At 31.7% G+C, this 26,004-nt stretch overlaps 1 protein-coding gene across 1 annotated transcript in view; it reads left to right on the forward strand.

Annotated features, from left to right (window-relative positions):
- Positions 1–26,004, forward strand: part of LOC111622242 — a 118,150-nt gene that overhangs the window by 61,136 nt on the left and 31,010 nt on the right. Inside the window, exons 19-28 of the mRNA XM_023364594.1 lie at positions 350–547; positions 9,580–9,788; positions 10,441–10,689; positions 15,465–15,600; positions 17,769–17,966; positions 23,153–23,322; positions 23,400–23,627; positions 23,709–23,863; positions 23,930–24,052; positions 25,719–25,929. Of these exons, the coding sequence (XP_023220362.1) occupies positions 350–547; positions 9,580–9,788; positions 10,441–10,689; positions 15,465–15,600; positions 17,769–17,966; positions 23,153–23,322; positions 23,400–23,627; positions 23,709–23,863; positions 23,930–24,052; positions 25,719–25,929 (1,877 nt within the window). The remainder of the gene's footprint in view (positions 1–349; positions 548–9,579; positions 9,789–10,440; positions 10,690–15,464; positions 15,601–17,768; positions 17,967–23,152; positions 23,323–23,399; positions 23,628–23,708; positions 23,864–23,929; positions 24,053–25,718; positions 25,930–26,004) is intronic.

Consider the following 26,004-nt stretch of genomic DNA (forward strand, 5'->3'; position numbering starts at 1 on the left):
AATCCAACTCTGACTCCGGCTAAAACACCAAAACGCCACGACTCCGAGTCCACAGTCCTGCCAGGGCTGTGGAGTCGCGTAAAAATCTACGGACTCCGACTCCGACTCCGACTCTGGCCAAAACACCAAAACTCCGCAACTCCGACTCCACAGCCCTGGAAAGAACCCATTTATTCAGTTGACTTTTTAGTTATTTTAAGGTTATTATTTTTTAAAATTATGTTAAATTAAAATCAAATACCTTGATTTTAGTATATTCAGATATATAATTAACATTAACATTAAAGTTTATTAGTGATTTAAAATCGAAATAACTTTCTTTTATATCAAACAATAATTAAAATTTCAGATTCAATACAATCATGACATCATGCTGGAAGTTGACCTGACCACGTCTTGTGAATTAAGTAATGATGTTCTTTATTTCTGGAAAGTTTTTGATGAGAGACAGAAGGAAATGAATTTTTCTGAAGAAATTACAACTCAGAGACAACTTATAATTCCTAAGGAAATTTTACCAATTGGAAAATATATTATAGAATTAAAGGTAATTGCAGTACAATTTGATAGTACAACCGTAGTACAATACTGGAATATAATGCATTATTTAGAATGATTTGAATATTGGAAAAATTTTTCTCTGTTTCTTGTGGAAAAAATTTGAACTTATTTTCAATATATTCAAATAACTCTATCTCATTTTCTCAAATTATACCAAATCACCACAACACATCTACATACGTAGCAATCCATAATTTTAGCATGATGTTAAATACAGGTATCTTTTGATTAACGTGATTTATAAATATCTTGATGCTATCGCATATATCAAAATTGTGTTAATCAGATATGGTGGTACCTCAGTACTCAACCGAACAATTACGACATATTATAAGAAATTTTCTGTTACATCAAGGGAAAATTTCTGAAGACCAGAAATATCTGGCAAATTTGCTATTTATTTGTATTTTGTCATCTGTAAGAAAAGTTTTTTTATGATAAAAATGTGTAACTAATTTAAAAATAAAATGAAACCTTACAGCCGCTTACCTTTGTCAGACAAAATTTTACTTGATCCAGTTTGTTTTTTTCATGTAATGCATGTGGAATACAATCATCATGTTGGTGACATACTAAGATTTGTTGCAAGTTTACTAGTTTTTATTTGTCAATTTTTAACTATTTCTTTCTGGAATTTTTCTTCGTTGACAGTTTTTGGATGCCCTATATGTTTTGTATCCTTTAATTCAAAATTTCCCAAACAAAACTTACAAAACCACATTTGACATGATCAATGTTTAAGAGCATCTTCCCCATACACTACAAGTATTTTTTACTGTTTGTATAGCATTATATCCTTTACAAAACTTAAAAAGCATACATAATATGCTTGGTATGCGTTTTATCTGCAGACATTTCAATTTGATTTTACACATACAATATGTGAAGTAAAGTTTCAAAATAAGCTTCTAAACAAAGAATACAATACCATATTAGCAGTAATGTGCTAAATTTCACAACTATTGTAACTAAACTACAGATCTATGTCAGAAATCACCCTCGGCACAAAAATAAGAAATTCACCAACAATTAATTTATTAAGAAAAACATCTATGTTAAATAAAGATGGTTGTTAAAGCTTGCATTAATTTAAACTTTTACTGAGTATATAAAGCAGCAATCCCTTTATATATATACTTATGTTTCTGTCGAGCCCACCTCTCCAGTGATGTGATACTGACTGCACCTTTTTCTGCCTCTCCCTTGGGATTCATGGTAACACTTGTGATATTGCATCCATCTGGTTTATTGATCGCACTCGATAGCTCACTAACACATTCACTTTCACTCATTATTGTCACCATATATAGAAAAGAAAAGAGAGGAGGATTGAGGCACTCCTAACCTTTCACAGATGCCCAGAATCCTTTTGGGAATCAGAATGTGCATTTAAGAACCTCCCCACAAGTGGTTCGGTTCGCTGCCGGGACAGCTACCATTTAAATGACCGCCTATCCAAGGTCACCCAAGCTCAGTTGGTTGCTTGGCTTGGGTCGCCCCTTCATCCATACTAAGAAACCTTCTTTCCATTTACAGTTCTCCAGGACCAATATGGTCATCCAGATCATCATCAGACCTTTGAGCACCACCCTACCCCCACGACAAGGAAGTTGGCCCTATGCTGTTGGGTGACTCTGCCGACTGCCTGTCATGGTAGATAACAGTTAGTGGGATCCTGTAAGCCACTACAGATGCTATCCCCTGGCCACCAGCAAGGCTTCAGCAACAGTAGTATGACTCCTTGCCTCACTGGCTTTGGCACGCAGGCCGTGGCCCTCTAGCCAGCACTGGTGTGCAAAACTCGGTCTTCCTCCTGGGAAACTGCTTTGCTGTTTACCAGACAGGAGCTTTACGTGGTCTGTGCTTCCACAGGCTAAGGCAAATCAACTGCACTCAACCACCTTTGCATTCAAAACATCAGCCCATGTCACTGGGGTGGATGCGGGAGTTAGCTTCGTGTGGCTAAGATTCCAAATGGGTAAGGATTGTCAGATCCATGGTTCTTGGATTCTGTTGCCGGGATGGCAGGACTATCAACAGGTGTTGGACAAGTCCAAACAACTACAATCCACGTATCTCGTTTGAAAACAAGGCCTCCGTGGATTGCCTGTTAATAGCAGTTACAGCAACCATACCCAATGGCAGGCTAACCGAGAAACCTCCATGGCCTTCTGCATGCCAAACCAACAAGGACAGCCACTGCATTACAACCATGTCCAGTCTTCCCACTGAAAGATGTGGATATGCATGCCACTATGCCAAGGCATAGTTTACTACCATCTGTCCCAATCAGGCATAGATTCTGGGCAAGGGAAGAATAGTAAACCTTGTCAGATGCATCATTAAATGCAGTTATGATCAGCAGACTCCACCAAGGCCTGTCAGGCGGTCCCAGGGCCGACATTTAAGACATCAGGGTTATTAACCTTGACACGTCCAATTGGCTGTCTATAAAAACGCCTTGACCTGTGGTACTTATTCAACAGGAGTCAAGGTTGGGCAACCTTAACATGCCAAGTGGACAACATCCAATAAGTTTATTTAAGATGATGGGATTCTTATACCTTGACACATCCAAGCGGGAATGCAAAAATGTCCCTACTACCACCAGAACCTTTGGCCTGTGAATAAACCTCCATCAATGACTGCAGCCAAGGCGTGTTCACCTCTCTCTGTTAAGCCCCCCACCACTACAAGGCTGGCAACCCTAATTCAGGAAGGCACAAAGTTATGGCTGAAGGTATCCAAGAATTCTCAACGAGAAGAGCTTATCACTGTATTGTTAGGTTGACTAAATTGTCAACTTAATCTGTCAACCTAATCGATACAGCAGGACTAGATGTAGACAAGCAGGATATTGAGGAGTTACTGCAAGTTTCTGGTGAGAGCATTACCAACAATGACCTTCAAGCTGGCAGAACAAGGAATTCACGTGCAACTGGAAAATAGTAATTCTGAAAACAAAGAACCCAAAGAATTTCTCTACAGATTTCCTTAGTAAAAGTTTGGTAACGATAACCGAAATTGTTGATCAAACTGTAGCAAATGATCCAGATTTTAAAAGGAGTGCTAAAGCAAGACAAGGCGTTTTGGATGCGATCTCTTGCTACAGATATTTGCTTAAGAAAAGAAAAAGAAAGTGAGAAATGAAACTACACGACTTTATTGCAAAAAGCAAGAATTTCAGAAGAGCCAGGACCTTCTCACAAAAAATGAATGTTACATTTCTGTGTGCATATGTTTGTGTGTTACTTATTTAACATATATTATTATGCAAATTAGTATAAAAGTAACTTAAAATTTAAGTAAAATCTGTTTCTGTTTGGTCGTGTGTTCCCCTTTCCTATTTTCTAAGTTAAAATGACCTGGTTTAATGCAATGCCGTTTCGTTCAGCACTTTGTCGTCTAGGAACGTATTCCCCACATTAAGCAGGGTCTTACTGTAGTTTTAAATGTTACTTATTGATCATAGATAAGTTGTTTTATGTAGTGTTACATAATTCTTTTCTTTACAGCTAAAATGATAACAAAAGATTACAAACATTTCTGCATTTAATAGAACCAGCTCATAAAGAGTCAAATTTATGTGACATTTCAATCTAAAGTTATCAGAATGATTGTCAGACGATTAAAGATTTATTTTTGGGATTGATTTCCATTAGAATCTATTTATTATATTAGCTTGAAAGTCTGCTAATAATTTCATTATACTGACAATAAATAGTGATTTGTTGTTCTTTTGACACATATCGGTTAAGCTTTCGATATTTCTTATTATATTTTTATTTCTTCCGACCGAGAAAGTCGTTCGTCTCCCGTTAAATCCTTTAGCTTTTTCTTTGGTTGTCAAACTTTATTTACTAGAGACTGTGTTGATACTTGTCATTTTATATTACATTTCTGACGAAAAGTAAATTGTTTTTTTTCTGGAGAGATTTTTCTTCTGTCATTAGTTTGAATGATCCAAATTGATCTAAAAGCTATTTTATTGAAGGCTTTGGCATTTCACTTATTATATTTGTGAAAGAGTGTAATATTTTTTAACTTAAAAAATTACAAATTAAAGATTATTCTGTACAAAATGCAATTAATAATTTTATAAAAATGAGAAATATTTTTTTAGTTTTATTAAAATTGTAATCAAACTAAAAGTTAAATATGATANAAATTTAAAAATTTGCAAGTTATTTTTGTTTATTTTAAATCATCATCATCATCATCAACTTCTGTTTTCTTCTAGGCTTTGCATTTGAGGAAGTATTTGCCAATTCTTTCTGTCCTTTCACTTTGTTCTTCTTTCACCTCCCCTCTCTCTCTCTCTGTTTCTTGATCATCCTTGCATCACCCTTGCACATAGTTATGAGCTTCTGAAGGATGAACTCTTAAGTTTTCACTATGAGAGATTGGGCACTTCTACTTGAATAGAGAGTACTCTTAGAAAAGTGTCTGGTTTCATAGAGAAATTTAATTACTTACTTAAAGTAGGAAAGTTTATCTTAGAATAAGAACTGGGGTGTGTATAATCCTGATTTCTTCAAGATAATTTTAGAAAGCCGAAGAATAACCTAAATTGAGTATTAAATGAAATTCTACTAATTCTATATTAAGTCTGTCAAGCCAATAATTGTTCTTTAAGTTACTTGTAAGAGAAAACATGATAAAAAGAGTAGTTTTAGATAAAGAACTAGTAAATCTATATATATATATAAAAATGGACATGTTAAAATGTATGTCCTATTAATACAGTATTTACTTAATTTATGGCTCATAGTATGTCTGTTGTGAGAAATAAATTGTTTAATAGTAATGTTTCTATATCAAATTTATATAAGTTGATAGAGTCTGCTTTAAATTCCTTGAATGACATTACCAGATATACTGTTTTATGAGAATTGCAGGTTTAATTCTGTTTCAATCATTTCTATTATCTATCTCAAGCAAACATTACAGATAAAAATTATATTTAAATTATAATTTAAGATTATAATCAGTCATTCAGAAAATAGCCATTAATGTCAGCCAGTAAGATGAATGAATCTTAATTTTAATTAACGAATAGACGTTTGCTGATTAGTGTTTGTCAGTAAATTATAACATAGATTAATTGAAAAGGATACACAATAGCCATTAACTAGAAAGCTTCATTAATTAATATGTAAAAAGTCGCTGCATCTACGCCAACTTTTTGCGTAGACTTTGTTTGATTTATCGACAAATAAATTTGTTTGGTATAAATATTGGTTTTTTGATTGTTTATCATTTCTTTATGATAATAGGTCATGCAAGAAAAAGTAATGTTTGTATATTGTTAGTGTGACATAGATAAAGTGTGATAAATGAAAGCAATTTTATTCTGAAAATAATATAATAATTGTATTGTGAAAATAACTTATTTTCTTCTACGTAGATAATTCAATATGAATGTCATTTAATGAAGTGTTTTTATGATTTATTTAGATAAGGAAGTTGTCAAAATCATTGTTATATTTATTAAAATATCCTGTTTGAATGTTTACCTTTTAACATTGTTGATTTAAAAAATTATCTATTGTCTGTGAGACATTTAAATGCCAGACATGCATCAGAATTGATTATATTTAACAGAAAAACTTGACTAAGGCCAAACAATAATATAAACTGTTGGATTTTTTTATTGCATTGTATTTAAATTTAAAAATTTGCAAGTTATTTTTGTTTATTTTAAATCATCATCATCATCATCAACTTCTGTTTTCTTCTAGGCTTTGCATTTGAGGAAGTATTTGCCAATTCTTTCTGTCCTTTCACTTTGTTCTTCTTTCACCTCCCCTCTCTCTCTCTCTGTTTCTTGATCATCCTTGCATCACCCTTGCACATAGTTATGAGCTTCTGAAGGATGAACTCTTAAGTTTTCACTATGAGAGATTGGGCACTTCTACTTGAATAGAGAGTACTCTTAGAAAAGTGTCTGGTTTCATAGAGAAATTTAATTACTTACTTAAAGTAGGAAAGTTTATCTTAGAATAAGAACTGGGGTGTGTATAATCCTGATTTCTTCAAGATAATTTTAGAAAGCCGAAGAATAACCTAAATTGAGTATTAAATGAAATTCTACTAATTCTATATTAAGTCTGTCAAGCCAATAATTGTTCTTTAAGTTACTTGTAAGAGAAAACATGATAAAAAGAGTAGTTTTAGATAAAGAACTAGTAAATCTATATATATATATATATAAAAATGGACATGTATGTCCCTATATTTCACTTTTCCGCCAAAACTACACATTGCATGTGAATGGTGTTTGTATGTGGTAGTAACCCCAAGTCTCCATTCGTGCAGCAGGGGGGTTGCGTCTCGATAGCTATAAGGGTGCGGGAGATATGGGGCTGAAAGTGGTTGAAAGTGGCTTTCTATTTCGAATGTTTTGTTCGAATTTGTTCAAACAAATATTGGTTTGATTATAGAACAATTGTAAACGTTCCAGAAACATTGAAAATAGTTCGTTTGACTTGACGTGAACAGGAGACATTCAGAAACAGAATCGGGATGAGGTCTCTAATTAGTTTGGAAACGGGGGACCTAATTCTTGCATTCTGTGAAAACGGGTAAGATTGGCTATAATGTAATTATCTTAATCTTCACTATCGTTGCTTTTTAAAAACCCAGGGAAGCAGGTCCTTGCAGCTAGATTCTAGATTACTTAGAAAAACAGTCTTTTATATATATATAAAAAAAAACTATATTACATACAAATGTACGAACAAATAAAAACCCAGCGAAGCGGGTCCTTGCAGCTAGTTTTATATAAAAACATCTACAAAGATATTGAAACCTGAATTAATAGTAATAAGCCAAATGACTACAGGATTAAATCGGGCTACTTTTGTACGATTATTTAAATGATCAGGGATATTTGCATAATAATAGCATTTATAATATGAATACAATATCACAATATGCATTTTATAAACAACAGTCCTTTTAAAATTTAAACAAACATCAAATTACACTGTAGGCAAAGATATTTAATTTGGAATCTGGTGAATTAGGAATTCTTCTCAAACTACACTTTACAAACCTTTAACATGCAGTCTATTTTATTAAAGTAATCTAATGTTTTTGGTCAATTAATTGACCTTTATCAGAATCTTTATCTTTATTTACTCCCGATACCGCCAGAGCATAATTGAGTTAAATACAGAGATATATCAAAGCACAGGTAAATACATACATAATAACAGAGAAATAACGTACAAACAATATGACAATAGAGAAGAAGTATGAACAGATGGTGAGATGACCGATACAAATCAACCAATATGATACATAACTTGAGAGTAGAATAACATGTACAGTAGTATAAAATAGACAATACTAATAGTAATAATAAACATTACACAGATATATGCTGCAGCAGAACAAATAATGATATGTACAATAATGTGCAGGGAGCAAATGAAAATAGTGCCTGATGACAGACTTGACCAACCTGACAGAGTGACCTACAGAATGACAGAGCATATGTGATACTTATGAATCAATTTTTTGAATGCTTTGTACATGTCACTATCCTTAAGAAGGACATGAAGTTTATAAGGCCAAACAATTTTTTGATTTATGATGAACCAAACTGATTATGAAATATGCAGAAGCCTGACATTCACAAGAGCAGTCTAGCAGGACTGGCTATAAACTTTAGAGAATCATATAAAGTCTCCACAGCATGGAGAGTGGGTGCATTATGAACATATCAACAAAAGAAAAAAGGACAGACAGCTAAAAAATAGGCATCAGTTGGAGCCCGTTATAACATCAATTGTTTATTTATCAATCTTTCTATTTATTTATTTTATTATTATTATTAATTTTTATTTTTACTTTTGTTTTTGTGTATAGTTAGTGTATGCGTATATTTATACGTTATCAGTCTGTAGATTTTATTTATCCATTTTCGAACTTGCACAATAGGTGTTAAGAAAACTTTTAAAGTTAAGAACGTTCCATAATGAGTTTTGTTCATCATAAATCTAAAAATTCTTCAATCCTGATGAAGGTCAATTGATTGACCGAAAATGTTAGATTACTTAATAAAATAGACTGCATGTTAAAGGTTTGTAAAGTGTAGTGATTCAGGAATGTTATCTTAATATATACTGCTGCTGTAGCAATCAAATTTAATTGCAATATTAAAGAATAAGGATTGAAAACTGTAATCTTAAATATCATATATAAATGTAAGGTGCAGAGTGATCATAATTAAAGTATCCCTATTTCACATTGTGAGGCAGGATATATAACAGTCCAAAGTTTACCAAATTTGATGTTTCCAGAGATGTGGAAGAGATTTCCACGGGAAAATTTAGTTTCAAAACTTATTACCACAGCCTTGTGGCACTTTGAGTGACAAAAAATACTTTGTGCAATTTCTTAAGGTGTTGTAGATCTTGAAGTGCATATTGCTATTGTTTTCATGAAATACCTTCACAACAAAGGAAAACTCAGGCATAGTAAAATACCATCACTGCTAACCATCATTGCTGATCTGTAGTAATACATAAGATATTTCACATGTCTTAGGCAATTTATACTCAGAAGTTGACTGTAGCATGTGTGCATTATGCATATGTTATGTAGTTTTTGCCACTCACAGTGCGTTAAGTCCCATAATAAGTTTTGGAAGTAAATTTTTACTCCACAGAAATCTTTTCCATATGTCTGGAAATATTAGCATATTAAATTTGGTTGCATTTTGACCACTGCACATCCCTCCAGATGGTGTTGAGTAGGAGTACTTTAATTATGATAACCTGGTGTATTTGTAATGTATTTAAATGAAACTTCACAAGAACTATTAAAAATGTACTCAAAATTTAATGAATTCCACTTTATTTTTGCACTTCTAAGTTGAACATGTGAGTGTGAATTGAAGATACCTAACATCTTCAACCATTCAATCTTGTGTATTAGTATGAAATTTTATGAGAATTACATGTATTTATAATATTTAAATAAATATTAATATTAAAATTTTTATATTTTAAAGGTGTTGAAATCTGCATCATGATAAAGGAAGAGATTATCTGTGAGGGAAATAATGTCAGTCTACCTTCCGATGAAGAAGTGACAATGGTGGCTCATGTTCTGCCTTCTGACGAAACTGCTCTCAAATTCTTATGGGATTTAGGACTCGGAGAACTGAGAAAAACGAATAGTCCATCCTTACGCTACAATTATCGTGAACCTGGGATGTATGTGCATCTTATATATATTTTTTTTAATATAAGAAAATTATTAGACTAGATTTTGCTTGTCAGAGAGATTAGTAAAAACGAGTTAGACTTGCGTAACTAGTTATATAACAAAGAAACAAAGAATACACAAAGATTACACTGTCTTGACTCACGGAAGGTCAGCGCTGAAAAGGGGAGAGTGAAACGAGGTCATCATCTCTAACGGTTCCCCGAGAGGTCAACAGTGCCACCAACCTTTTATTACATAACGGAAGAATGTCTACAAAATATCGCGACACAATGCATTGTACATAACGATATCGTATAACATTAGACAATAATTTCGATCGTTGATTCCAACAAAAATATCTTTCTATTTACAAATATAGAAATTTTATCTGTATATTTTCTGTCATACTTCTAAAAAGAACAAGTTTGAAACTATTCTTCATGATGATTATAAAGTTATGTTATAAAGTGAAGTTCATTAACTCTAAAACTTTAATAAACTTGTTTTAGCATTAATGAAGTATTAAGAACAAATTTAAAATTCTTGTATTTTAAATTATCTTGATAATTTTGAAAATTTATGTAAAATTTTAATTTTATTCGCACTTTTTAAAATTGACAGTTTTATAATATATTTAATGAGCATTATTTACTTTTGCAGATATGTTGCCAACATTACAGCCCTGAATCATGTCAGCATGGTGTTATCGGGACAGATTGTGATACACGTGGTTCAGAAAGTGGGAAATTTGACTTCGATTCGTCATTCCGGTTCGATATTAGTGAATCGCACAACCATTTTCCATGCACAATATTGGTTTGGCACAAATTTGACCTTCGAGTGGGATTTTGGTGATGGAACCAAAAAATTGATAACTAGTTCTGATAAAGTTCAACACACTTATACAAGGTATTATAAAATATTCACAGAAAAATTTAACTTAATTTGTTAAATTAACTGGAATTTTGAAATTTCTTTGAATTGGATTTTGAAACCTCTAAAGATTTAATACTTAAGAGATATCCTATTAATCAGATGTGAATAAACAATTAAATTGTTCAAACATATGAAAGGCAATAGTAGAGTGATAGATTTCAATTTCTGACTGCCTTTTCCAATATTTAAATAATTGCCGACTTGTGTATGGTACAGACAATTTGATTGTTTACTGTCATATACAAGTATAAAATTTTAAGAATGTAAAATTTAAGTGAATATGTTTAATACAGTTTAAAAAATATATGACATTTTAATTTTAAGTATCAAATAGATTATGTATACAGAAGAATTTCTTATACAAAATATCACATCCACATTTTAAACCAAATTGATGAAACTTGAAAAATATGTAGAATTAATGTTGTGAACTATAGCAAAATATATTAATAAATGTGAATTTTGTACAGTGATAATACTGTTAAATTTCCTAATTGCATATGTCATTGACCTGCTGCTTCTGACAGATGCAGGTTTGAATATTTGTTGTAACATCAGAAATTTCCTAAGCAGTTTTACCAGTGGGCCACACTATTACCATCCCTGCAATGCATTGTGTGCCTGACTGAATCCATGATACCCGAGAAAACGCTTATTTCTTTCAGGAAGGAAAACCTTAAGAAAGCAGAAAGTATTGTTAAATTTTTAAAAGGTTTATAATTTATAAAACTAATAATTCATAAATTACAAATTGAATGTACACTTTACAATTAATGTCCATATTTGTATGAATTGTTTTATGATTTGTGTTATTTGGAAAAGTTAAATTTATTAACGGAATTTTGATTTTCTGTTGGTAAATTTAAAATATGAATATTTTTAAAATTATGGAATGGATTTTTTTTTTTTGTTATTTGCTTAATATTTTACACTTTCAAAACTGGACTTTTAACCAGGGCTGTGGAGTCGCGTAAAAATCTACCGACTCCGACTTTTCCTTACCAATCTGAATCCGACTCCAGCTAAAACACCAAAACTCCACGACTCCGACTCCACAGCCCTGCTTTTAACTGTGTCATAATGTTTAAATTAGTATAGAGTATAGAATGAGTATATTATAGCAATTAGCATGAGGTGATAACTAATAATTGAAGTTCAAATTAATAAATATCAAAGTTTATTCATTTTATTTAATGAATTATATCATGATGTGTATGATTATAATTTAATGCACATGATTTGATTTATTTGTACAGAAGATACTAAGAAAGACTTTGATCTTTATTTTGCTAGCAATAGGCTTACTTTTATTAGAATAGAATATAACAAATGTTAATGTATTAAGTAATTTTAGATTTTTACTGGAAGTTGAGAAAACAGTTTGATTTTTCAAACAAAATAATTATTCATGATTAAAAAATAGTTAAAAATAAGGACAGAATTGAAGTTTCTATTGGAATGAGTGGATAAAAAATTTAACTGAGTGTTAATTTAATAGCGAAAAGGAAATTATTTTAATTAAATTAATTAATTTATAATTAAAACTTAAAAGAGATCAAATTAAATCAACCACTAATGAAATTAGTGGCCAAATTAATTTTTTTTTTTAGCAATTCATCTGTTTTAAATAGACCTACTTCATTGTTTTGCAGTGAATTGACTTACTGCCAGTCTCTGTAGTATTTTATTGATGCATTTGTCTAGAGTTTTGCTTGGAATTGCTTAAAATTTTTTAAAATAGTTTTATTAAAAAAGTAAATACACAACAAGAGTAGTACTAAAGTTAATATGTTAATATTTTAATTAATGATTTAAGCAAATTTTCTGCTTTAAAAAGACTTCTATCCATTGCCACTTACTTTTTTGAAGTGTAGATTTATTTAGAATAAATCCTGTGGTAGAGTGACTGTTGGAAATTAAGATATGACCATTACTAATGAAAAAAGTAATTAAATGTTTACAATTTATTGCATTGAAAAAGTGGCTCATGTTCTTAAGTTATGATTAAAAGATCTCAAAAAAGTAATTTTTGAGCAATTTAATTAATTGTATTTATTTTCATTTTTGCAAATGGAAATGTCGTGTAAATGACAAAAGATTTCCACCCCTCGATTAACAGTATAACCCAGATACATAAAATATAATATAAAAAAATACAAGTGTAAACAGAAAATAAAGAAAACAAATGCATTTAAAATGACTAAAATCTTCATGTAGTAAATTTTCAAAATCTATCATATTACAAGAGATACAATAAAAGTATGATCTTTGAGAAATGCTCAGTCTGTAAAAGGGAGTAAAACACAAACACATGATGTGTTAGGCAAGTTTCAGTGAGGAATTGTTAATCGTAGCCAATCCGACTGTGTATTTCCATTAAAATATTTATGTAAGTGCAAACGGTTGAAGTATTTGACGCACTCTTTAAAAATTGGAAGACCTAGTCCGGATTTGGCGACGTTTGGATGATAAGTACAGTAAATTTAACATTAAATAAATTTTGTCAAGTTCTTTTGTGATGTTATTTAAAAAAGAAGGGGCAACTATGTCGTAAATTGATAAACCATAATATACAATAGACTGAAAATTTGGGAAAAAATAGCATGGAGCACATTATTCGATATGTTTACAGAATTGCCAGAACATTAGACAAATAGAACATTATATTAACAGGAATCAAGATAATTATGATGATGAGTATAATCATCACTAATATTCAGGATTTAGGATATTTTAATTTTGGATTAGGATGCTAATTAGGACACACTATTCTATGTAGAATAATTTTAAAGTTATTTATAAAGATTTTGTTTTATTTGAATGCAAATTATTTAATGAAAAAATGTTATAAATTAATAATTCTAACTTGTAAAATTTACTTGACATTTGATTCATCTTTCTTATGCAGAAGATGTGTTTCAAAATGTTGAAAATGTTGGTTCAATTTAATTGAAATTCTATACGTTTTCTTTTTAGGAATCCTGTGACGTATGTTATATGACATATACGTGTCATATAACATATGTCACAGCCTTTATTGGAATGTATTCGAAACTTTAAACATTAGAACACAAAGGCATTCTATTTATAGAATGGTTTTCCATTTCACAGTTCCTGAACAGGGCTGATGAGATAGTGGTCCAAAATGTTAGATTATTGAATTTCTTTGTTGGAAATTTTGCATTGATGTGTAATTTCTTATTTATATTAAAATTAATATAAGATGACAACATATCCACCTATCTCTAGTCAAATTAGCAACTAAACATTAATGTTGCAGAAAATATCCAATACTTCGGCTGATCGTTTGCCATTAATCCAAAAATAATTTTATAACTGTATTAATTATTGTTTAATTTGAATTCTTAAATGTATTAATTATTGTCAGGAGGATGTGAAAGATTGTTAAGTGTGTTCACAAGATAATGCTATGATTTCTTTCTAGCCTTGTCCTTGTTTTGGGCTTTTCATTCTCTTGGTATTAACTTGTATGTCATTATATTTATATTGTATATATTTTAATATGTATTTATAACTTATTTATATAGTATGCAGCAGATTAACCTGATAGTTATTAAATATGGCCATGACTGAAACTTTAGGGATGGGAGAGTGATCTTGAGCGCAAGTGCTGTATAACTCAAAGCCATTTAGTAACAGTTGAAATGTGTACTATTTGTGTATAATAATAATAAAAATAATAATAATACAATTTTGTTAATTTTTACCACATGGTAAAAAAAAACAAGTAAAAGAAGACACAGTTTCAGAAAGAGACAATAAAAATACATTTTGTTTTATAGAATTCTCATAAGTTATACAAGCAACCTTACACAGTGTTAAGGCTACTGCTTGGTGGTGTAGCAACTTTTGGAATGATTGATCACATTTCTTCCGAGATGAAGTGCAGCTGTAAGAGTAAATTTAGTTTTTTACATCAAAAAGCTTCACCTCTTCCTTGAATTGGAGTTATGCCATGTGATATTGAATACCAGGATCTGTGGCTTCAGCAGTATGGGGTAATGGTTCACACTCTGGCATAGTTGAAGTGGACTGTTGGGGATGAAGTTGCAAAAAGTATGATCTGTAAAAAGTCATGCAAAGATTTAGGGAATAATTGAAAGAACATGTAGACAACAAAAGATTCTCGCTCACAGATACAATATTTACATATTTTTGAATCTCTTATACAATAAGAAATCATTTAATCTTAAGTTAAATTCTTTGAGATTAAGGGTGCAACTATGCAGACGCGAGTGAGTGAATTTTCCGAGCGAGTGAGAATATGTGGCGAGAAGAGGTGAGACGCGATAAATATCAAAACCTGTCAGATATGTGCGAGAACCAGAAATTCGCTCTCGCCAGCGTTATTTCTCGCTTCTTGTTTGTGCATGGTTTTCCTTTGCGAAAACTAAATCGCTCGCAACCTCTCGCTCGCTTTAACTTCGCATCTGCATACTTGCACCCTAAGTACAGGATTATGATAAATTAATTTAGCATAATAACATGAAGTGTATATTATTTTAATTTAAAAACTATCAGGTTAATTTACTCCACCCTTTATTACATAATTTTAAATTTCTATATCCAACTTTAAATTCTTAACAAATGTTCCATTTTCAAATATTTGCAATTTCTATCTGAAAAATGATCTAAAATAGATAGATAAAAAACTTTTTAATGAATAAATTTGGATTTTTGAAGAAAGCAATTTTATTTAATATATTTTATTCGTTATTTTATTTCAGTGTTGGAGAATATTGGATGACCGTCATTGCTCACAACAAATATAGCTGTGCCAGCCTAAAGACCAACGTTTTTGTCCTGTACCAGTTTTGCCAAAAGCCACAGATCAAATTCATAGATCAAACTATAGAAAAGAAGGTATTGTATAAAATTTTAAATAATTGAATTTTTTGATTCGTTAAAAATATAGAATTATTGAAAGAAATATAAAATGCAGGCATTTAAATGTATTATATATTAAATGGTAAATTTATGCTATTGAATGCTGCATTACAAAATTCATTTCACTGAAATTAAATTTAGAATCATGACGCTGCACATTTCTAGCAAACCTTTACTCGTCTGTCTACCGAAATATATTTTACATTCATGAGTTGCCGCATATGTTTGACACGCTTCGTTAACTATTGCAACACTGCAGTGGCTCTAAAAATAATGATATTAATTTGATTTAAAGAGAAAATTACCTTTTACACGCTTCTTTTGAATCAATAAACGAGTTTCAGAAAAATATATTTAATCTAGAAATACTATATTTTGTAAAAATTTTTATGGAACAACTTTAAAGTGTTGACTTAATGATGTTTTTTTGCTTTTTTAATGGAGTTTTTGATTACATAAGTTTGATTGTTATTTGTATTACAGTATTAGCAATGTGTATTAAAATATATGTTTATTAATTAATATAATAGACTAATTAGAAGTGGAAATGTTCCTTTATAAAAAGGAATGACTCAACAGTTATTCTAATTTTCATCAAAAGAATGCTGAAATGATATTCGAAAAGTAATATTTAATAAGTATAAAATTTCTTTCACAATTGATTATTTAATTACTTTAAGATTTTATACCAATAAATATTAAATTGTAGCGTATGCAAACTGTTTTTAATTCTGAAGTTGTAGTGCAGAAATTATAATCTCTGATGTATCCATTGAGCTACTGAACCATATTATGAAAAAACATTGTTAAGTTTAGGATGAATTATGGTCATCATGAGGAAAATGTCCAAACTTTACATCAAATGAAAGCTTATGATGAGAGGGGATATTACTAGTTTCAAGTTGGAAAACTAGAGGAAACGGGTCATTTTCATAGTATACATTACACTTATTTTTATGCAAAGTATTTCTAATAATTGTAGACAAGATGATGCTTTTGAGAACTTATTGCACGGTAGTTGTTTCTCCTGTTCTTTTGAAATTCTGAAACTTTGTGCAAGCAATTGCAGTGTTTATGTTGCTATTGTAAGATAGAATCATCAATGTTTGTATTAAGAAAATCAAGTAGAGTAAAACACATTTGAAAAGTGATACTTGTTGCATTTGATTGGTGTCTTCTACTGTCAGTTTATTGTGTTTTTACAAGTTAAGTGCAAAAATCAAGTGATCCATAGAGGATGAAAAAGTGCAATTTTTGCCTCTTTTTTCTAGTTAGCTGACTTGAAACTGGTACTGTTGTATTCCTATCATCACAAGCTTTAATTTAATATATAGTTTGGGCATTCTCACTAGGGTGAGTGGAATTTGTCTCAAACTTGGTATTGCCCTTTGGAACACAAACTATAAATATCATAAAACAGTTTACAGAGAATAAATTTGAAAAAAATAAATTGTAAAGATGTCTTCAGAGATTATTTTCCTGTTAAATATGGCATTTGTAGTTTAAGGTTAGGCATACAGTTTTAGTGTATGAGCGTGTCTCTTGAGTTCTCTGTTAGAGAACTCAAGAGACACATCCTCATGACATACAAAATGTAGATCTGATAGTGCAGCCTTCTCAGAATCCAGTTTTAATGACATGTTAATTCAAAATTTGTTAAGTATTGGTATTTCAATAATATAAAATACATAAATATTGATTTATTAGTTTATTTTTTTGATAATGTGTGGTGAAAGAACCAGGGCTGTGGAGTCGCGTAAAAATCTACCGACTCCAACTCCGACTTTTCCTTACCAATCCAACTCTGACTCCGGCTAAAACACCAAAACGCCACGACTCCGAGTCCACAGTCCTGCCAGGGCTGTGGAGTCGCGTAAAAATCTACGGACTCCGACTCCGACTCCGACTCTGGCCAAAACACCAAAACTCCGCAACTCCGACTCCACAGCCCTGGAAAGAACCCATTTATTCAGTTGACTTTTTAGTTATTTTAAGGTTATTATTTTTTAAAATTATGTTAAATTAAAATCAAATACCTTGATTTTAGTATATTCAGATATATAATTAACATTAACATTAAAGTTTATTAGTGATTTAAAATCGAAATAACTTTCTTTTATATCAAACAATAATTAAAATTTCAGATTCAATACAATCATGACATCATGCTGGAAGTTGACCTGACCACGTCTTGTGAATTAAGTAATGATGTTCTTTATTTCTGGAAAGTTTTTGATGAGAGACAGAAGGAAATGAATTTTTCTGAAGAAATTACAACTCAGAGACAACTTATAATTCCTAAGGAAATTTTACCAATTGGAAAATATATTATAGAATTAAAGGTAATTGCAGTACAATTTGATAGTACAACCGTAGTACAATACTGGAATATAATGCATTATTTAGAATGATTTGAATATTGGAAAAATTTTTCTCTGTTTCTTGTGGAAAAAATTTGAACTTATTTTCAATATATTCAAATAACTCTATCTCATTTTCTCAAATTATACCAAATCACCACAACACATCTACATACGTAGCAATCCATAATTTTAGCATGATGTTAAATACAGGTATCTTTTGATTAACGTGATTTATAAATATCTTGATGCTATCGCATATATCAAAATTGTGCTAATCAGATATGGTGGTACCTCAGTACTCAACCGAACAATTACGACATATTATAAGAAATTTTCTGTTACATCAAGGGAAAATTTCTGAAGACCAGAAATATCTGGCAAATTTGCTATTTATTTGTATTTTGTCATCTGTAAGAAAAGTTTTTTTATGATAAAAATGTGTAACTAATTTAAAAATAAAATGAAACCTTACAGCCGCTTACCTTTGTCAGACAAAATTTTACTTGATCCAGTTTGTTTTTTTCATGTAATGCATGTGGAATACAATCATCATGTTGGTGACATACTAAGATTTGTTGCAAGTTTACTAGTTTTTATTTGTCAATTTTTAACTATTTCTTTCTGGAATTTTTCTTCATTGACAGTTTTTGGATGCCCTATATGTTTTGTATCCTTTAATTCAAAATTTCCCAAACAAAACTTACAAAACCACATTTGACATGATCAATGTTTAAGAGCATCTTCCCCATACACTACAAGTATTTTTTACTGTTTGTATAGCATTATATCCTTTACAAAACTTAAAAAGCATACATAATATGCTTGGTATGCGTTTTATCTGCAGACATTTCAATTTGATTTTACACATACAATATGTGAAGTAAAGTTTCAAAATAAGCTTCTAAACAAAGAATACAATACCATATTAGCAGTAATGTGCTAAATTTCACAACTATTGTAACTAAACTACAGATCTATGTCAGAAATCACCCTCGGCACAAAAATAAGAAATTCACCAACAATTAATTTATTAAGAAAAACATCTATGTTAAATAAAGATGGTTGTTAAAGCTTGCATTAATTTAAACTTTTACTGAGTATATAAAGCAGCAATCCCTTTATATATATACTTATGTTTCTGTCGAGCCCACCTCTCCAGTGATGTGATACTGACTGCACCTTTTTCTGCCTCTCCCTTGGGATTCATGGTAACACTTGTGATATTGCATCCATCTGGTTTATTGATCGCACTCGATAGCTCACTAACACATTCACTTTCACTCATTATTGTCACCATATATAGAAAAGAAAAGAGAGGAGGATTGAGGCACTCCTAACCTTTCACAGATGCCCAGAATCCTTTTGGGAATCAGAATGTGCATTTAAGAACCTCCCCACAAGTGGTTCGGTTCGCTGCCGGGACAGCTACCATTTAAATGACCGCCTATCCAAGGTCACCCAAGCTCAGTTGGTTGCTTGGCTTGGGTCGCCCCTTCATCCATACTAAGAAACCTTCTTTCCATTTACAGTTCTCCAGGACCAATATGGTCATCCAGATCATCATCAGACCTTTGAGCACCACCCTACCCCCACGACAAGGAAGTTGGCCCTATGCTGTTGGGTGACTCTGCCGACTGCCTGTCATGGTAGATAACAGTTAGTGGGATCCTGTAAGCCACTACAGATGCTATCCCCTGGCCACCAGCAAGGCTTCAGCAACAGTAGTATGACTCCTTGCCTCACTGGCTTTGGCACGCAGGCCGTGGCCCTCTAGCCAGCACTGGTGTGCAAAACTCGGTCTTCCTCCTGGGAAACTGCTTTGCTGTTTACCAGACAGGAGCTTTACGTGGTCTGTGCTTCCACAGGCTAAGGCAAATCAACTGCACTCAACCACCTTTGCATTCAAAACATCAGCCCATGTCACTGGGGTGGATGCGGGAGTTAGCTTCGTGTGGCTAAGATTCCAAATGGGTAAGGATTGTCAGATCCATGGTTCTTGGATTCTGTTGCCGGGATGGCAGGACTATCAACAGGTGTTGGACAAGTCCAAACAACTACAATCCACGTATCTCGTTTGAAAACAAGGCCTCCGTGGATTGCCTGTTAATAGCAGTTACAGCAACCATACCCAATGGCAGGCTAACCGAGAAACCTCCATGGCCTTCTGCATGCCAAACCAACAAGGACAGCCACTGCATTACAACCATGTCCAGTCTTCCCACTGAAAGATGTGGATATGCATGCCACTATGCCAAGGCATAGTTTACTACCATCTGTCCCAATCAGGCATAGATTCTGGGCAAGGGAAGAATAGTAAACCTTGTCAGATGCATCATTAAATGCAGTTATGATCAGCAGACTCCACCAAGGCCTGTCAGGCGGTCCCAGGGCCGACATTTAAGACATCAGGGTTATTAACCTTGACACGTCCAATTGGCTGTCTATAAAAACGCCTTGACCTGTGGTACTTATTCAACAGGAGTCAAGGTTGGGCAACCTTAACATGCCAAGTGGACAACATCCAATAAGTTTATTTAAGATGATGGGATTCTTATACCTTGACACATCCAAGCGGGAATGCAAAAATGTCCCTACTACCACCAGAACCTTTGGCCTGTGAATAAACCTCCATCAATGACTGCAGCCAAGGCGTGTTCACCTCTCTCTGTTAAGCCCCCCACCACTACAAGGCTGGCAACCCTAATTCAGGAAGGCACAAAGTTATGGCTGAAGGTATCCAAGAATTCTCAACGAGAAGAGCTTATCACTGTATTGTTAGGTTGACTAAATTGTCAACTTAATCTGTCAACCTAATCGATACAGCAGGACTAGATGTAGACAAGCAGGATATTGAGGAGTTACTGCAAGTTTCTGGTGAGAGCATTACCAACAATGACCTTCAAGCTGGCAGAACAAGGAATTCACGTGCAACTGGAAAATAGTAATTCTGAAAACAAAGAACCCAAAGAATTTCTCTACAGATTTCCTTAGTAAAAGTTTGGTAACGATAACCGAAATTGTTGATCAAACTGTAGCAAATGATCCAGATTTTAAAAGGAGTGCTAAAGCAAGACAAGGCGTTTTGGATGCGATCTCTTGCTACAGATATTTGCTTAAGAAAAGAAAAAGAAAGTGAGAAATGAAACTACACGACTTTATTGCAAAAAGCAAGAATTTCAGAAGAGCCAGGACCTTCTCACAAAAAATGAATGTTACATTTCTGTGTGCATATGTTTGTGTGTTACTTATTTAACATATATTATTATGCAAATTAGTATAAAAGTAACTTAAAATTTAAGTAAAATCTGTTTCTGTTTGGTCGTGTGTTCCCCTTTCCTATTTTCTAAGTTAAAATGACCTGGTTTAATGCAATGCCGTTTCGTTCAGCACTTTGTCGTCTAGGAACGTATTCCCCACATTAAGCAGGGTCTTACTGTAGTTTTAAATGTTACTTATTGATCATAGATAAGTTGTTTTATGTAGTGTTACATAATTCTTTTCTTTACAGCTAAAATGATAACAAAAGATCTACAAACATTTCTGCATTTAATAGAACCAGCTCATAAAGAGTCAAATTTATGTGACATTTCAATCTAAAGTTATCAGAATGATTGTCAGACGATTAAAGATTTATTTTTGGGATTGATTTCCATTAGAATCTATTTATTATATTAGCTTGAAAGTCTGCTAATAATTTCATTATACTGACAATAAATAGTGATTTGTTGTTCTTTTGACACATATCGGTTAAGCTTTCGATATTTCTTATTATATTTTTATTTCTTCCGACCGAGAAAGTCGTTCGTCTCCCGTTAAATCCTTTAGCTTTTTCTTTGGTTGTCAAACTTTATTTACTAGAGACTGTGTTGATACTTGTCATTTTATATTACATTTCTGACGAAAAGTAAATTGTTTTTTTTCTGGAGAGATTTTTCTTCTGTCATTAGTTTGAATGATCCAAATTGATCTAAAAGCTATTTTATTGAAGGCTTTGGCATTTCACTTATTATATTTGTGAAAGAGTGTAATATTTTTTAACTTAAAAAATTACAAATTAAAGATTATTCTGTACAAAATGCAATTAATAATTTTATAAAAATGAGAAATATTTTTTTAGTTTTATTAAAATTGTAATCAAACTAAAAGTTAAATATGATAAATTAATCTCAGATAAGAAATTTATTAAACATTAAATAAAAATAATTTAATTATTTTTAATTTAAAATATTTTGAATGTGTAATTTTAATTTTTAGTGAAAATTTTTATATAATTAATAAATGTAACTGTCATTTCTTAATATTGGAAACTTGTCCAAGTTGTAATAGGAAAATTCGAAAGTTTTCTTATTACAATTTTGCAATGTATGCACTTTGAATCGAATGGCACATCGCAAACCAATATGCAAATTATTTCTACACCATATCTGTTGTCACCAGCAACAACAATTCTATAGTTCTTGCATATTACTCGTGTTGCACAATGAGAAATCATTCAGACTTTGTAAACTGCAAAATACAAGTTGCCATTTTCATTTATGACACTTCCTAGAGGTAGCAGCACATAAGACTTTTGAATGCTTAAGATGAAACTCGGACAGTTACTGTATCCACTGGCAATGTCTCATACTTCTTGGATAATAATTAACATAATTACAGTAATTAAAAATGGTGGCATTCATTTTGGAAGATCCTTTATAAATCGTTATGACAGATATTTGCATCCTGAGGAATTCAAAATGTTATGGTGATTTTTCTCTTCATGTTTCCGACATGAAATTGCTCACATTTAAACTTAATCAAATTTCCATTCTTGTGTCTTTCAGTATTATTAACCTGTAATACTAAAAGACACAGGTTTATATTTCCATAAAAACAAGTAATTTATTTTATTTTCATTAAGTTACTTTGTTTTATCTGAAAAATTAAATTGCATATTACAGAAAATTTTAGTTTATAAACAAGAATGTGAGAAATGGATTTAAAGAAATTGAGACAATTTTTTTATTGTTGGTAGGCTACAGGAAATCATCTTATAGACTGTAGTCTGCTGGCTACTGTTTCCCTCTCACCATCCTAAATGCATTTCGTTTAACTTAAACTTAAATTTATTAAAGAGTAATTGAGAGTCTTGTAATGTTAATAATTCATTCCGTTATTTCTTTCAGGTTCAAATGAATAGAACAATGGTTTATGCAATAGAGACAACAGAGATTACCATCGTTCCATCAAATATAATAGCCATATGGGAAGGAGGTATTTTGAGACAAGTTGGATTTGAGGATGATATCACTCTGAACATAATCAGCAATGTTAATTTAGAAGAAACTAACTGCAGGTGAGTTAATTTCTTGCTTTTATGATCATTGATAAAAAGTTTAAAATCTAGTTTAAGTGATAAAATATTTGTTTCAGTTTAAATTGGTACTGTACAAGTTTTCCATTTAACCATCAACAATGTTTTAAAAATGGCTCGTCATCTGGGACAATAACCAGATTTTTTCCATCTATTAATTTTCATGTCGGATTGTTAAATTTGAAATTGTCTGCTGTCAGTTTTAAGTTAAACATTTATCATGATAGAAAGTTGCAAGCTTCGATGTTGCAAGAGCTAGAGATAACAGAGAAATCTCACATGCTGCCGTAAGTATTTTATTTGTCTTTTATCATTCTTATTATTGAAATATTCTTGGATTGTGTTTTACATATTTCTTATCTGAATAGGATTTTGATTAAAAGATACAATCACTTCAGTCATGTGGTCAGGCAGGACACAAGACTTATATTTTTAGCTATCTGCAAGGGATGCAGAGACGTGAAATTAGAATTTCAGTGGAAACTGTGGCTCGTGCAAGATGGAAATCATAATCTTTATATTAGTGAGTATTTTTTTAACATTTAAAAGTTTAATTTTATTAATTATAAATATATTCACTTTGTTTTAGGTGAACATAATTGTGTCCAGGCCGATGGCTCGACCTTCTTTATTCATGCCGACAACATCACAACGGCAAAGCCAATGAATCCTACTGGACACTGGACATTAGAGTCAACAAACAGTAAGGAAGGTAATGTTTTTCTTTTACAGTATTTCTTATTTTTGATAGAAAAGAATTACTCAAGACTCACTTGAACCTTTAACTGGTGTGTATTATGATTAAATCTTGTAAATCAAATGTTTTCTTAACCTCTTCTTCAGGCATCGTTTAATTGCAAACTAGCCAGATCCTCTAAAATGAATTTGAATATGAAATTTGAACATATTCAAATGATGGACATTTCATATGATTACCTTCTCTGTGCATGCGTTCTCGTGATGTGATTAAATATGTACATAACATAATGATCATCATCAAAAAATGGCTTTAATATCAAGTTGGAACTCCAAATAAGTGTGCACGTGTATGAGTTCAAATAATGAGAACATATGTGCATGCATTCCTGTGTTTTCATAAATAAGGTAGAATGTTAACTATTGGTGTCAATACAGTCTGCCATGCTATTGAAAGATCGATGTCATCTATAAAATTAATGCACATGGATGTGCCATATGCTTTAAAAATCTAAATTGCCTGTAGCCATTTGAGGTGCTCCGGGTGTGGGGTGGTAACGATGATTTGTGCTCTGGTGAAGTCTGCAACAATGTCAGGGTCTGTGGCATATGNAAAGTTTATTTAATGAGTGATATATATAATTTTTTTTTCTTTTGTATATCGGCTTCTTTATTCTTTTAATTTTCTTTATTTGGCAGTTGATTTTTAAATGCAAGCGAAGTAAACTAGCTTCAATTTTCAGTTGTTTTTTTTTAATAGAGATATTCCTCCCTTAAATCTTTTATTGTTCAGTAATTTTGTTACTTCTTTCACTGAAAAATTTGTCCTTGGTTAAATGTAACTGTCATTTCTTAATATTGGAAACTTGTCCAAGTTGTAATAGGAAAATTCGAAAGTTTTCTTATTACAATTTTGCAATGTATGCACTTTGAATCGAATGGCACATCGCAAACCAATATGCAAATTATTTCTACACCATATCTGTTGTCACCAGCAACAACAATTCTATAGTTCTTGCATATTACTCGTGTTGCACAATGAGAAATCATTCAGACTTTGTAAACTGCAAAATACAAGTTGCCATTTTCATTTATGACACTTCCTAGAGGTAGCAGCACATAAGACTTTTGAATGCTTAAGATGAAACTCGGACAGTTACTGTATCCACTGGCAATGTCTCATACTTCTTGGATAATAATTAACATAATTACAGTAATTAAAAATGGTGGCATTCATTTTGGAAGATCCTTTATAAATCGTTATGACAGATATTTGCATCCTGAGGAATTCAAAATGTTATGGTGATTTTTCTCTTCATGTTTCCGACATGAAATTGCTCACATTTAAACTTAATCAAATTTCCATTCTTGTGTCTTTCAGTATTATTAACCTGTAATACTAAAAGACACAGGTTTATATTTCCATAAAAACAAGTAATTTATTTTATTTTCATTAAGTTACTTTGTTTTATCTGAAAAATTAAATTGCATATTACAGAAAATTTTAGTTTATAAACAAGAATGTGAGAAATGGATTTAAAGAAATTGAGACAATTTTTTTATTGTTGGTAGGCTACAGGAAATCATCTTATAGACTGTAGTCTGCTGGCTACTGTTTCCCTCTCACCATCCTAAATGCATTTCGTTTAACTTAAACTTAAATTTATTAAAGAGTAATTGAGAGTCTTGTAATGTTAATAATTCATTCCGTTATTTCTTTCAGGTTCAAATGAATAGAACAATGGTTTATGCAATAGAGACAACAGAGATTACCATCGTTCCATCAAATATAATAGCCATATGGGAAGGAGGTATTTTGAGACAAGTTGGATTTGAGGATGATATCACTCTGAACATAATCAGCAATGTTAATTTAGAAGAAACTAACTGCAGGTGAGTTAATTTCTTGCTTTTATGATCATTGATAAAAAGTTTAAAATCTAGTTTAAGTGATAAAATATTTGTTTC

The sequence above is a fragment of the Centruroides sculpturatus genome, unplaced genomic scaffold (assembly GCF_000671375.1).
Source record: "Centruroides sculpturatus isolate CEXI.00-Female unplaced genomic scaffold, Cexi_2.0 scaffold219, whole genome shotgun sequence".
In the NCBI taxonomy this organism is placed as follows: domain Eukaryota; kingdom Metazoa; phylum Arthropoda; class Arachnida; order Scorpiones; family Buthidae; genus Centruroides; species Centruroides sculpturatus.